The sequence below is a fragment of the Hippopotamus amphibius genome, chromosome 16 (genome assembly GCF_030028045.1).
Source record: "Hippopotamus amphibius kiboko isolate mHipAmp2 chromosome 16, mHipAmp2.hap2, whole genome shotgun sequence".
Lineage (NCBI taxonomy): Eukaryota > Metazoa > Chordata > Mammalia > Artiodactyla > Hippopotamidae > Hippopotamus > Hippopotamus amphibius.
Genome location: NC_080201.1, coordinates 58,071,816 through 58,085,727, shown reverse-complemented (window position 1 = coordinate 58,085,727; position 13,912 = coordinate 58,071,816). Strand labels below are relative to the sequence as shown.

The 13,912-nt window shown below is 47.5% G+C and overlaps 1 protein-coding gene across 1 annotated transcript; it reads left to right on the top strand.

The window, feature by feature from the left end:
- The first annotated feature begins 10,248 nt into the window (after positions 1 to 10,248).
- KCNA7 (potassium voltage-gated channel subfamily A member 7) lies at positions 10,249 to 12,636 on the top strand. Its single transcript, XM_057712056.1, has 2 exons — positions 10,249 to 10,818; positions 11,821 to 12,636. The coding sequence occupies exons 1-2, from the start codon at positions 10,264 to 10,266 to the stop codon at positions 12,634 to 12,636; spliced, it is 1,371 nt and encodes a 456-aa protein (XP_057568039.1). The 5' UTR covers positions 10,249 to 10,263.
- The last annotated feature ends 1,276 nt before the right edge of the window (positions 12,637 to 13,912 follow it).

Below are 13,912 nucleotides of genomic sequence, written 5' to 3'. Positions count from 1 at the left end.
CAGGATTAACAGCAAGTGCAAAGGCCCTGACTTAGGAAGGATGGCAGGAATCCCAGGTTGTTGGCTGAGAGAGCAGAGAACTGGTGGCCATGTTATTTAGGACCCTGTAGACCTCTAAGAAGTCAAGTATTTTAAGTGTTTTTGATAGATTCAATCGCCTGTTTAATAATACTTACAGAAATTATTACAGAATTTAAATGACTAATATGTTTTACATATGTTGACATATTTGCTTTATCTATGTATGTATGTGGGAACGCTGAACTATTTTGGGGGGGGGAGCTTTTTCCATAATTCTAAAATAATTTCAAAATGAAAAATTTAAAGAAAATAAAGCTAGGGACTTCCCTGGCTGCCCAGCGGTTAAGAATCTGCCTTTCAATGCAGGGGATGCCGGTTCCATCTCCGGGTGGGGGTGGGGGGGAACTAAGATCCCATATGCCCCGAGGCAACTAAGCCTGCATGCTGCACCTACAAAGCCCACGTGCTCTGGAGCTCCAGGGGCACAACTAGAGAGAAGCCGGCTTGCCTCAGTGAAGATCCTGCGTGCTGCAACTAAGACCCAACGCAGCCAAAGAGAAGATAAAAAGAAAAGAAAAGAAAAAAGAAAGCTAACCTGCCTTAATAGTGTGTTTTGTTTTTTGTACCATTGGAAAGTAAATTGCTGAGGTGATTCTCCTCTAAATGCTTGGGCGTGCATCTCCTAAGTATAAGGGCAGTCTACATAACCACAAAACTGTCTTTGCCTCTAAGAAAGTTTATCCAGTCCCTATTCAGTTTTTCCCAATTGACCCACAAGTATTTTTTTTTAATATTTTTAGGCTATTTTTAAATTTTTATTTATTTCTTTATTCATTTATTTTGGCTGCGTTGGGTCTTCGTTGCTGTGCGCAGGCTCTCTCCAGTTGCGGCAAGCAGGGGCTACTCTTCGTTGTGGTGTATGGACTTCTCAGTGCGGTGGCCTCTCTTGTTGTGGAGCACTGGCCCTAGGCACGTGGGATCCAGAGCACAGGCTCAGCAGCTCTGGGATCTTCCCAGACCAGGGATCGAACCCGTGCCCCCAACATTGGCAAGCAGACTCTTAACCACTGCACCATCAGGGGAGTTCCAAGTATTTTGTTTTAATCTGAACCAGGAGCCAATCAAATTTCATGCATTGCATTTGGTTGTCGTGTCTCTATTCTCTTTTAATATAGAATACAGAAACACACACTCACATGCACACCCACACACACTTTTTTCCCATAATGTTGTTGGTTTTTCCCCAGAGTTCAGAGCAGTTTCCAGCAGAATGTCCCACATTCTGGATTTGTCTCATTGTTTCCTCATAGTATTTAGTGTGTTCCACTACCTCTGTTTTGCCTATAAAATGGCAATTAAGTCTGAGATTTGAATAGACTGACATTGAGCATTTTGGGCAAGAACGTTTCCCTGGTGATACTGCGGACTTCGGTCGTTGCATTACATTTGGAGATGCAATGATGTCAGATAGCCCCACTATTATGATACTGAGTTTGATCACCTGATCAAGGAGCTAACTGACAGCTCTCCTTGTAAAAGTACATTTTCTCCTTGGTAACCTAAGCATTGAGACTTTGCCACTGCACCCCATCTCATCTCTTACCTTATGGTTGTAGCAGCCATTGCTGATCTTTACCTGAATAAAGTATTACATGGGGGAGAGGGCAGATTTTATTTGAAAAGAAACAGAAGTTACTAAAGGGTGTTGATCAGGAGACAGACAGAACATAATATTCTTAAAAGATCATGTCAATAGCTATGGATAGAAAAAAATGAAGGGAAGAGGCTGAAGGGGAAGAGGCAGATGCTTAGGAGGCTACAGTTTCCAGGGAGGAGATGGTGGCTTGGACTAAGATTGTAGTGTTACCAAACTCAGGTTCAGCTACTCACCGCTGGAAAGTCAATACTCCAGAGACAAGTGTTGGTAGGAAAGGAAAGATTGCTTTATTCAGGAGGCTGACAACCTGGGAGAGGGTGGACTCGTGTCCCAAAGAACCAATTCCCCACTGCCAATCAGGGCACAAGAGATTTTATTTTATTTTATATTTTATTTTATTTTATTTTATTCTTGGCTGCACCATGCGGCATTCAGAATCTTAGTTCCCCAACCAGGGATCAAACCCATGCCCCCTGCAGTGGAGGAGCAGAGTCTCAACCACTGGACCACAGGGAAGTCCCACAAGAGCTTTTAAAGGGGAGTTTCAGGGATGTGTAGGAAGAGGGAAGGGGCTACATGCAGAACACCACAGTCAGCTCTGACAATCATCTTAAAATTGGTCATGCAGTGCTCTCATCAGTGTCACCTTGATTAAGTGCAGTTAATCTTCAGTCCCAGAGTCAGTTTGTTCCTATTTCTTTGAGGCCAGTTCTCAGAATTGTGCAAGATGAAGCAGGTTATGTCATGGCTACAATCTGGTTATCATATAATTAACTTCTTCCACCTGGTGGAGTTTTTGGTATCTGCAAATCATCTCAAAGGAGATGGCTCAGAATATTATCTATAGTCCTAGAGGAGGAACTAAAGATTCTTGACTTTGTTTAATGACTAAACTGTTATTATTTTGTCTGGTTTGACTGCTTTTCTTTGCTTCTGCATTTTTTCATTTTTCTGATGAAATTTATTCTTTGGCTAAAGTTTTTTTACAGACAAAAGGCAGGTGGAGGACATGGTGGGGGGTGGTCTGTCCTGGGAAGATCCCACAGGATCCTGCCCCATTACAGTAGCAGTGAGGTGGAAAGGAGTGGTAAGATTCAGGATCTATTGCGAAGGTAGATCTTACTTACTCAGTTGCTATAGGAGTGGAATTAGAGTGTATGGAAAAAAGGGATATTAAAAATAATTCCTAGAGGAAATTAAGGAGACAACTAAATGCAATGTGGGATCCTGGATTAGATTCTAAAGTGGAAAAAGAGCATTAGTGGAAAATTGTTGAAATTCAAATGAGGTCTGTAGCATTATCGGTTAATGGTATTATACCATTGTTAATTTTCTGACAAATAATTGTACTATGGTCATGTAAGAAGCTGACATTGGTGAAAACTCAGTGAAGGATCTATGGGAACTCTACTATTTTTGGCACCTTTTCTGTAAGTCTGAAATTATTTCAAAATTACAAGTTTAAAGAAAAAATTTTAATGAAGCTAATCTTCCCTTAATAATAATAAGGGGTTAGATTTTCATACTAAGTGAAGTCAGACAGAGAAAGACAAGTGTCATATGAGATCAATTATATGTGGACACTAAAAAAATTACACAAATGAACCCATTTACAAAACAGAAATAGACCCACAGACATAGAAAACAAATGTATGGTTACAAAAGGGGGAGGGGGGTTTAAATTAGGAGTTTGGGATTAACATATACACACTACTATATATAAAATAGATAACCAACAAGGACTTACTGTATAGCATAGGGAAGTATACTCAATATTTTGTAATAACCTATACAGAAAAAGAATCTGAAGAAGAATCTCTCTATATACATATACATATATAACTGAATCACTTTGGTGTACACCTGAAACTAACACAACATTGTAAATCAACTACTTAAATTTAAAAAAAATCCTCACTCCTAGATCTGTAGACAAAGCAACTGGGTGATTGATGGTGCCATCGACTTAGAGAGGGAAGACGTGGGGAAGAGTGGGATCGTGAGGAGGACTTCCAGGTTTGGACACATCAAAGGTGTCTGTTTGGCACTCAGATGGAGCTGTGGAGTTGAACATTGGAAGATATAGCAATCACAGAAGAGTTTGGGCCTGGAAACCTAGATTTGGGAGTCACTGAAGTAGAGGTAGTATTTGAAGCCATGTGACTGAATGAATTCAGCTAGGGGAGGAGAGAAGATGGAGGAAGGGAGACATCTGAGGACCAAGCCCCAAGGCCCTCCATCAGAATTCATATAAAGCAAGAAGACCCAGCAAAGGAGACAGGAGTGATCACAAATGTAGGAGAAAAACCAGGAGAGTCACGTGTCCAGGCAGCCAGAAAGGAAAGTACTTCAAGGAGGCAGTGTCCAGATATGGAGGCAGCCTAGGTGTCCATCAACAGATGAATGGATAAAGAAGATGTGATCTATACATATACAATGGAATACTACTCAGCCACAAAAAAGAATGAAATTTTGCCATTGGCTGCAACCTGGATGGACTTGGAGGGCATTATGCTAAGTGAAGTGAGTCAGACAGAGAAAGACAAATACTGAGTGATATCACTTATACATGGAATCTAAAAAAATAAAACAAACTAGTGAATATAACAAAAAAGAAGCAGACTCATAGATGTAGAGAACAAACTAGTGATTACCGGTGGGGAGAAGGAAGGACAGAGGCATGATAGGGGTAGGGGAGAAAAAGGGTTATTATGGGACAATATGAAATCATGTGTGTGAAACTTTTGAAAATTGTAAAGCACTATAGAATTTAAGGAATCTTTCATTCAATTAAAAAAAAAGGAGGAGGAGGAGGAGGCAGTGTTCAGACTGTCTAGTGCTTCTGAGAAATGCAGAACATATAGACTGAGGTTTGGTAACCATAGATGACCTTGACAAGACAATGGAAAATGAAGCGGAGACCTCAAGTAGGGAAAAATCTTTACAGAAGTTTTGCTACAAAGAGAGCAGAGAGAGGTGCTAATAGCAGGAGAGGGAAGTGGGGTCAAGGAAGGATTTTTGTTTGTTTTTTTAAAGATAGAAAATATATGGGAATTCCCTGGTGGTCCAGTGGTTAGGACTCGGCACTTTCACTGCAGGGAGCATGGGTTCAATCCCTGGTCAGGGAACTAAGATCCTGCATAATGCAGGGCAGGGCGAAAGAGAGAGAGAGAGAAAGAAAGAAAGAAGGAAAGAAAGAAAGAAAGAAAGGGGGGGGGGAGGGAGGGGGGAGGGAGGGAGGAAGGGAGGGAGGAAGGAAGGAAGAAGGAGAGAAAGGAAGGAAGAAAGAAGGAAAGAGTGAAAGCAAGCAAGAAAGGAAGAAAGAAAGAAAGAAAGAAGAAAGAAAGAAAGAATTTTTAAAAAGATAGAAAAGATATTAAGATAGAAGTTTTTATAGCAGAATTATCTGCTGATGGCCAAAAAAAATTAAGTTAAAAAAAGAAAAAAAGTTCACACCCCTAACCAACCAGAAGCGTTGCTCAAGGGTCAGCTGTACTTGACATTCTGGAAAAGGCAAAACTACAAGGACACAGGGAGAGAAAACAGAGCAGTAGTTTCCAAGAGCTGGAAGTGGTGGAGGCAGTTGACTACAAAGGGAAGGAGGGAGGGACTTCCCTGGCGGTCCAGTGGTTAAGACTCCACCCTTCCACTGCAGAGGGCGTGGGTTCGATACCTGGTCAGGAAACTAAGATGCTGCAAAGCACTGCCGGGGGAAAAAAAAGAAAGGGCGGAGGGATGGAAGGGTTCTATATTTCTACCGTAGTGGCAGTTACATGACTATCCATTTGCCAAAATTCATAGAAATATACACTATGAAGGGTCAATTTTATTGTATGAGAATTAAACCTTAATAAACTTGACCAAACAAAAAAATTGGCTTCCCCAATCAATTCATTAATTACAAATGGAAAAAAATAATAACTTTATAGTGGAGAAACCCAGCAGATACTAGCGTAACCAAGTGATCAAGATTAATGTCACTGGTGATAAGATATAGCAACATCACGTGCCCCCAGTATGATGTGATGAGAAGGGAACTTCACCTGTGTGGCATTCTCCCTCTCCCCCAAAAAATGTAATCTCAATCTCATCAAGACAAGACACCAAATAAGTGCAAATTGAGGGACAGTCTACAAAGTAACTGACCAGTATTCTTCCAAAGTGTTGAGGTCATTAACGACAAGGAAAAAAGGTAAGAAATGATTGCAGAATTGTAGGAGACTAAGGGAACATGACAGCTAAATGCAAGGTGGTATCCTGGATTGGATCCTAGAAGGGAGAAAGGACATTAGAGGGAAAATGGAGGTAATTTGAACATCATTTAGTCAATAGTATTTTACCAATGGCAATTACTTCGTTTTTTTTTTTTCCCCCCTCTGGATGTCTTTTATTGCTATAGTTCTTTGATTCTGGGATATCTGTGGTATTTATTTCTTGAGATCATTTTGGTAGTTTCCATCTACTGCATTTGACAAAAATGCCTCATATATGCAACTATTTAAAATTAACAGGTTCTTTTTTCAAAAGCACTTTTATGCTTACAAAAAATTAAGCAGGAAGTGCAGAGAGTTCTCATATAGCCCATCTCCTCTCCACCTGCTACACAGTTTCCCATATTATTATTTTGCATTAGTGTGGTACACGTGTTACAACTGATGAACAAATATTGATACACTTACTAATTAACTAGTGAACCATGGCAATGTCAGACCATAACGTTAGAGGAGACTGGGCAAAGGGTATCATGAATTCTCTGTGCTATCTTTGCCATTTTTGTAAGTCTGAAAATATTTCAAAATTAAAACAGGGGACTTAGCTGGTGGCACAGTGGTTAAGACTCTGTGCTCCCAATGCTGGGGGCCCGGATGAGATCCCCGGTCAGGGAACTAGATCCCACGTGCACGCTGCAGCTAAGAGTTCGCATGCCACAACCAAGGAGCCTGCCGGGCACAGCTAAGTCCCGGCATAACCAAATAAATAAAATTAAAACAAACAAAAAAAGATCTTATTATAACACAGGAATGACAAGAATGATATCAAGGAATAGGAGAGACTGTCTGCATTAGTTTCCCATTGCTGCTATAACAAATTACCACAAACTTAGCAGCTTAAAACAATACACATTTATTACCATATAGTTCCGGAGGTTGGAATTCTAAAATGGGTCCACAGAGCTGTGTTCCTTCTGGAGGCTCTCGGACAGAATTCATTTCCTTGTTTGCTTTCTCCAGCTTGTAGAGGCCGCCTGTATCCTTGGCTCATGGCCCTGTCCTCCTTCACAGTCAGCAATGTAGCATCTCTCTCCTCTCTGACCGCTACTTTTAAAAAAATTTGTTTTTCTTTCTTTTTTTGTTTTTACATTTTTTTCATTTTTTTTTTGTCTTTGCCCTTTTTTTTTTTTTTTTTTTTTTTTTTTTGCTGCACTGTGTGCAGCATGTTGCATGTTAGTTCTCCGACCAGGGATCAAACTCGTGCTCCCTGCAGTGGAAGCTCGGAGTCTTTTTTTTTTTTTTTTTAATATTTACTTTTTTTATTTGGTTGTACACGGGCTCCTTAGTTGTGGCATGCATGTGGGATCTAGTTCCCTGACCAGGGATCGAACTTGGGCCCCCAGCATTGGGAGTGTGGAGTCTTAACCACTCCACCACCAGGGAAGTCCTCATGTTTAATTATTTTTTACTTTATTTTCTGACCTCTACTTCTACCCTCACATCATCTAGGAATCTGACCTTCCTACCTCCTTCTTATAAAGACCCTTCTGATTATATTGGGGCCACCCAGGTCATCTGAGATAATCTCCCCAACTCAAGAGCCTTAATTTAATCACATCCACTTTGCCATATAGTGTGTTCAAAAGCTCTGGGAATTAGGATGTGGACATCCTTGGGGGGGCCCCCCCATCATTCTGCTTCCCATTCTAATGATACAAGAGAATTAGGAGTGATGACAGGAGCAGTGTCTGCAGGTGAGACAGGGAGATGGGACCTAGGACACAAGGCAAGATGTTGGTCTTGGATCGGGCAGGACAGATGGAAAGCAGAGCCTCTAGGCAGTGTCATATACTTTAAATGGGTGAATTGTATGGTATGTGAATTGTAGCTCAATAAAACTTTAAAAAAGGAAGGAAGGGAGGGAGGGAAGGAGGGAGCTGGGGTAGATCAGAGGGCAAGATGGATGGAAATCCTGGGCTCAGAGTGCCAAGAGACCATGTGTGGATTTCCTATTATCATGGTGTGTGCAACAAACCATCCAAAGACTGTATGACTGACAAGAACAAAGATCATTTATTTCTCTCACAAGTCTGTGAGCTAGACAGGGCTTGGGGGAGAAGGCTTATCTCTGCTCCAGTGGGTAGCCTGGCTGAGGCAGGAGGACGTGCTTCTAAGATGGCTCACTCACATGGCTACAGGCTGGTGCTGGGGATCAGCTGTGAGTTTAGTAGCATAGGGTCCTCTCCACATGGGCCTTGTCATCTGGCCTGCACAAGTGTCCCAAGGAAAAGAGTGGGGTGGAAGGTTGTCTTTTATGACCCAATCCCAGAAGTCACAGTGTCCCTTCCAAGGCGGTCTGTTAGTTGAGGGTCTCACCAAAAGCTGGGGACAAGGACTCCACAAGATACGGTGTGACAAGGCTCAGGACTACCCTGTAGGACAAGAAATATGGTCCTTTTTGGAAAGGACAACCCGGTACAGGCCAGGTTTTAGCAGAATCATCTATATGGGGATATTAAAATTATTAAGAATTGTGACAGTAGTTTTAGAGCGAGGGATATGGAGCCAGGATTGAAAATCTTCCATGAAAGAGTGGGAGTGGCCAGAGGGAAAGGGATGAGTTCTTTAGGGAAGGCTGGGAGGAGGTGTTCGTGGATTGCTTGAGCTTCAAAGGAGCTGAGGGAGGGAGAATTGTCTGGAAGTGGCAAGAAGGAGGGCCCACCTCCAGGCTCAGTGGTGGGAGAGTGTAAGAGATAGGGCTGCAGGGAGAAGGAGGGATCGGTTCACACGCAGCATTCAGAAACCCACAAGGAGGGATCTCTGTGGGCTCTGAGAATGAGAAACAAGAAGACAGAAGAAACGAGACCAGAGAGAAGGGAAAAGGCCAGAGAGATGGGGAGACAGAGAGCCAGACAAGGGGAGGGTCAAAGACCATGAAAGAAAGGGACATAGACATAGAGAGAGGAAAACAGAAATCCAGATGGGTGATGACACAGCATCCCAGAAAAAAAGTAGACAGGAGGAGAAAGAGTGCTAGAATTCCCAGGCAGTTAAAACCTTTAGTGTCTCTCCCTACTCCCCCAGCAGAGGGTGCTGGGGCCTCATTCCCTGGAGTTCGGGTGAACAATCCCTACTACTTCCCCGCAAGCGCATAGGATAGGGCTATTTTTACCCGGTGTCATAGGACACCAGTGGCTGGAAGGCCACGGTCTGCCTGTCCTTTGGTCCCTTCGAGTGACCCTGCGGCATCTCCCAGCCCACCCCTCCACCTGTTCCTGGCAGGCCCGGCCTCCTTTTGCACTATTCAGGGCTACAGCTCAGGCCTGGCTGGGTCTCAGAAAGTCTGGCAGAGAGTCCAGGTGGAGACCCGGGCGGTGCTGGTGGTGGGAGGGGAGCCCGAGCGAGGGGACCCGGTCCTGGGGGCACATGCTCATGGTTTACAGCTGCTGGAGCGTCCCCAGGATGGGGCAACCACCAGGACAATGACAGAGCCAACCTAGAGTGAATGTCAGAGAGAGATTCAGAGATATGACTGCGGAGAGGCTCAGTCCTCCAGAGGCTCTGAGACAGAGACTTGCAATAATTCAGAGAAACGGGGAAAGAAAGATACCCAAAGGGGAGAGCCAGAGAATCCCAGAGACAGAGACACAGCGGGCTAAGAGATAATGAGAGAGAAGAGACCCAGAGAGACAAGAAGCAGAGAGACCCAGACAGAGGGGAAAGACAGAGACCAAGAGAGAAAAGAGATAGAGATACAAGAATCAAAAGGAAGACGGAGATTCGCAGAGACCAAGGCACAGAGGCTGACGGGAATCCCCAGGCACAGATGACCCGAGAACAACAGCAAAATTCAGAGATAAATGACCATAGAGATACTCAGAGATACATCCTTGAGATCAGAGATACAGAGAGACCCACAGCGAAGACATAGCCAGACGCAGTCATACAAAAGAACGAGAGAGAGACAGAGATGGAAATTTGTGACTCCAACGGAGGGGCTCAGATACTCATAAAAAAATAGACGAGAGAGACACGGAAACCCGGAGAGACGCAGGACAGAGATCTCAGGCGATGGAGAGACAGAGGGAAAGCGCCCCGAAGGCTGGACGGACGGAGAAAGAGCAGCACGGCGGCGGCCGGGGGGAATGGGCGGGCGCCCCGGCAGAGGGCGCGCGGCCGCCCTCTGCCCTGCCGGGGTCACGGCGCCCCCTCCCCCGCGCCCTGGCCGCACTGCCGGGCTATTTTTATGCGTGGACACCGGACACCAGGCCGGGGCGGCAGCGGCGGCGGCGGCGGCCGAGGCGGGGCCGGGCCGGGCCGGGTCGGGCGTCGGGGCCACACGTCCGTCCGCGGGTCGCCGGGGCTGCGCGCGCCATGGAGCCCGGCTGCCCGCCGCCGTGCGGCTGCTGCGAGCGGGTGGTGCTCAACGTGGCTGGGCTGCGCTTCGAGACCCGGGCGCGCACGCTGGGCCGCTTCCCGGACACGCTGCTCGGGGACCCGGTGCGCCGCAGCCGCTTCTACGACGGCGCGCGCCGCGAGTACTTCTTCGACCGGCACCGGCCCAGCTTCGACGCGGTGCTCTACTACTACCAATCAGGCGGGCGGCTGCGGCGGCCGGCGCACGTGCCGCTCGACGTCTTCCTGGAGGAGGTGGCCTTCTACGGGCTGGGCACCGCGGCGCTAGCGCGCCTGCGCGAGGATGAGGGCTGCCCCTTGCCGTCCGAGCGCCCCCTGCCCCGCCGCGCCTTCGCGCGCCAGCTCTGGCTGCTCTTCGAGTTCCCCGAGAGCTCTCAGGCCGCGCGCGTGCTCGCCGTCGTCTCCGTGCTCGTCATCCTCGTCTCCATCGTCGTCTTCTGCCTCGAAACGCTGCCCGACTTCCGCGACGAGCGGGACAACCCGGGGCTCGCCGCGGTGGCCGCCGTTGGCCCGGTGAGGGGGTGGGGCCTGGGTGTGGAGAGGCGGGCTTTGGGAGGAGCTGGACGGGGTCCACGGGGTCCTGGCCAATTATAAGGTGGGGTAAGGGGCAGTGGGAGGCGGGGCCTCTCTGGGAGGTGGGACCTGGCTGCCGGTGGGCAAGTCATTGGGGGCCTGGTTGGAAGACCTGGCCAGTCATAGGTGGTATGGGCTGTGAGAGGGGGACAACCTAGGGACGGCGCCCGACCAGGGGACTCTACGATTAAAAGCTGGGCTGGGGGCGGGAAAGGTATAGCTTAATGTGGCGGGGCCTGAGGATCTGAATAGGAGGACCTGCCTTATCAGAGGCATGCATTGAGGTAGGTGAGAAACCCGGCTTGTGGAGAGCAGGAGCAAAGGAGGACAGGTGTATTAAGAAATCAAAACTGAGGTGTAAGGAGAGACTGAAAAATCAGGGTGTATGAGGCTAGCAGTAACCAGGAAGGATGCGCTGGAGGCAGTGAGAGCTGGGATCTGAAGAAAGCCACCGAAGGAGCCGGAGATAGAGGGGTGGGGGCTGAGGGCTGGGGCGGGAGGACTCCATCATAAAGAAAGTTGAACTGAGGGCAGTGAGAGGAGGGGCCCGGGTTTTGGTATAAAGATAAGGTCCTTAACCATTATGGTCTGGGCTGGGTTTGTGGAGGGCAGGGGACGAGGGAGTGGGGACAGGACAGGGACCCTTCCCATCTGGAAATTCAACTCTGGGGTTGGGATTTTGGGAGGCAAGACGTTGAGCCCCACTCAAGCATCATTTCAGGAGGCCCTGCCAGTGAAGGATCAGGGACCCTAAAGTCAGCCTTCCAGGGATGGTCCCTGGGGTCCTGGTAGGAAGTCTATGATAGCTGGGTCACTGGAGTTCTGGGGCAGCGGCTGTTGACCAATTTGTAAAGAAGTAGTTGAATATTTAACAGCAAATTTGGCCATTTCAGTGTGTCCCAGCCCTGGCATGGTCCTCCCTGAACCCCTTCCTCCCTGCAGTTCCCGGCTCGGCTAAACAGCTCCAGCCCGGTACCTGGACCCCCGCCTCGCTTGCCCTTTGATGACCCGTTCTTTGTGGTGGAGACGCTGTGCATCTGTTGGTTCTCCTTCGAGCTACTGGTGCGCCTGGCGACCTGCCCAAGCAAGACAGCCTTCTTCAAGAACGTGATGAACCTCATCGATTTTGTGGCCATCTTGCCCTACTTTGTGGCACTGGGTACTGAGCTGGCCCGGCAGCGTGGGGTGGGCCAGCCAGCCATGTCACTGGCCATCCTGCGAGTCATCCGACTGGTACGCGTCTTCCGCATCTTCAAGCTGTCCCGGCACTCAAAGGGCCTGCAGATTTTGGGCCAGACCTTAAGGGCCTCCATGCGCGAGCTGGGCCTCCTCATCTTCTTCCTCTTCATTGGTGTGGTCCTCTTCTCCAGTGCAGTCTACTTTGCTGAGGTTGACCGGGCAGACTCCCATTTCACCAGCATCCCTGAGTCCTTCTGGTGGGCGGTGGTCACTATGACCACAGTTGGCTACGGAGACATGGCACCCGTCACTGTGGGTGGCAAGATAGTGGGCTCTCTGTGCGCCATCGCCGGCGTGCTGACCATTTCCCTACCTGTGCCGGTCATTGTCTCCAACTTCAGCTACTTTTACCACCGGGAGACAGATGACGAAGAGGCGGGGATGTACAGCCATGTGGACACGCAGCCCTGTGGCCCACTGGAGGGCAAGGTCAATGGGAGATTGGTGGATCGAGAGGTTCCTGAGCTCCCACCTCCACTCTGGGCACCCCCTGGGAAACACTTGGTTACTGAAGTGTGAGGGACAGTTGAGGTCTGCAGGACCTCACATTGCCTTGGAGGGAGGGAGGGAGGGAAGGGCGGAGGGGAAAGTTGGGGGGAGGGTGTTGGGTTTAGGAAGAACTAAGTTAAGTGGTAATGCGTTGGGGAACACTAAGTCTTATTGGGTCATGAGTTGTGGATTGGTAGCTCCTGTGGGTACCTCCTTAGGTGACATGAATGGCAATGGCTTATGCTGATTTGAGGGGGAGGCGCCATTGGTTTGTACAGCATTGGGTTGTGCAAAGCTTGTGGAGACTTTTAGGGTAGTGCTGAGATAGGTTTGTTCACATAGTTTTGTGAGTTTCTTAGTTCCGTGTTGAGTTGGGCTGGATTACGAGTCTGGGTGAGTCTTGTCCAACTGCATTGTGCAGGATTCTGTGGTTTTATGAGTCCCCTAGGGCCATGCTGGATCAAGTAAGGTGGTCACCCATGGCATTGTTGGGACTGATTGTGTGTTCACGCATGGTGTTGTGGAGTTGAGATATTGGAAACTGTGTGGCTTTGTGATTCTTCTAGGGCCATGTTATTTTAGGTTCTGTGAACTTGCGAGTCATGTAGAAATACGAAGAGTCAAGTGATAGAATGTGAGCTTTCTAGGTCATATGAGGTTAAGTTGGGTTGGAATGTATGAACGTAGGAGTCTTTCAGGGTTCTGTTGTGTTGACTTGCGTACAGTTATGTGGCTAGAAATTTTGGGAGGCTACATTAAGATGAGTCATAATGAGTTGTATAATCATGTGTGTCTCATAGGGGCAGTTCAGTTGGGTCGTACAACTGTTTGAGTTGAGTTATATCGAGTTGTGTCATTGAGTCCTGTAGGAATGTTGGGTTGAGTTGGACTGTATGTATGAGCTCCACAGGGCCATGTTGGTTTGTTTTGCATTTAGTGGTAGCGCCAGGACCCAAGGATAACAGCACTGGGAAGGAATCATGTATCAAGGAGCGAATGTGATGTGTGGGCTCTTAGGAGACCAACCGAGCTGGCTTGCCCAGTGTCATCCTTCTAAGAGGCAGGGCTAGGTTCTGTATCTGTAGATTCAGTTGGTCACACGGAGGGCTTCTGGGTGAACTTGGAAGATGTAGGTGCCCCTTCCGTTTACCCCACACCTGCTTTGTTTTGCCATTCAAACCCTGTCTCCATCTGTCTTCCTGTAGAGTTTTGCTTCCAGACATGGAGATCAGAACCCCAAGGGAAGGGGAGAGGGGGAGAAACTGTACTCTGTTCAGACATGATGGAGGGGTAGAAACCCAAAGGA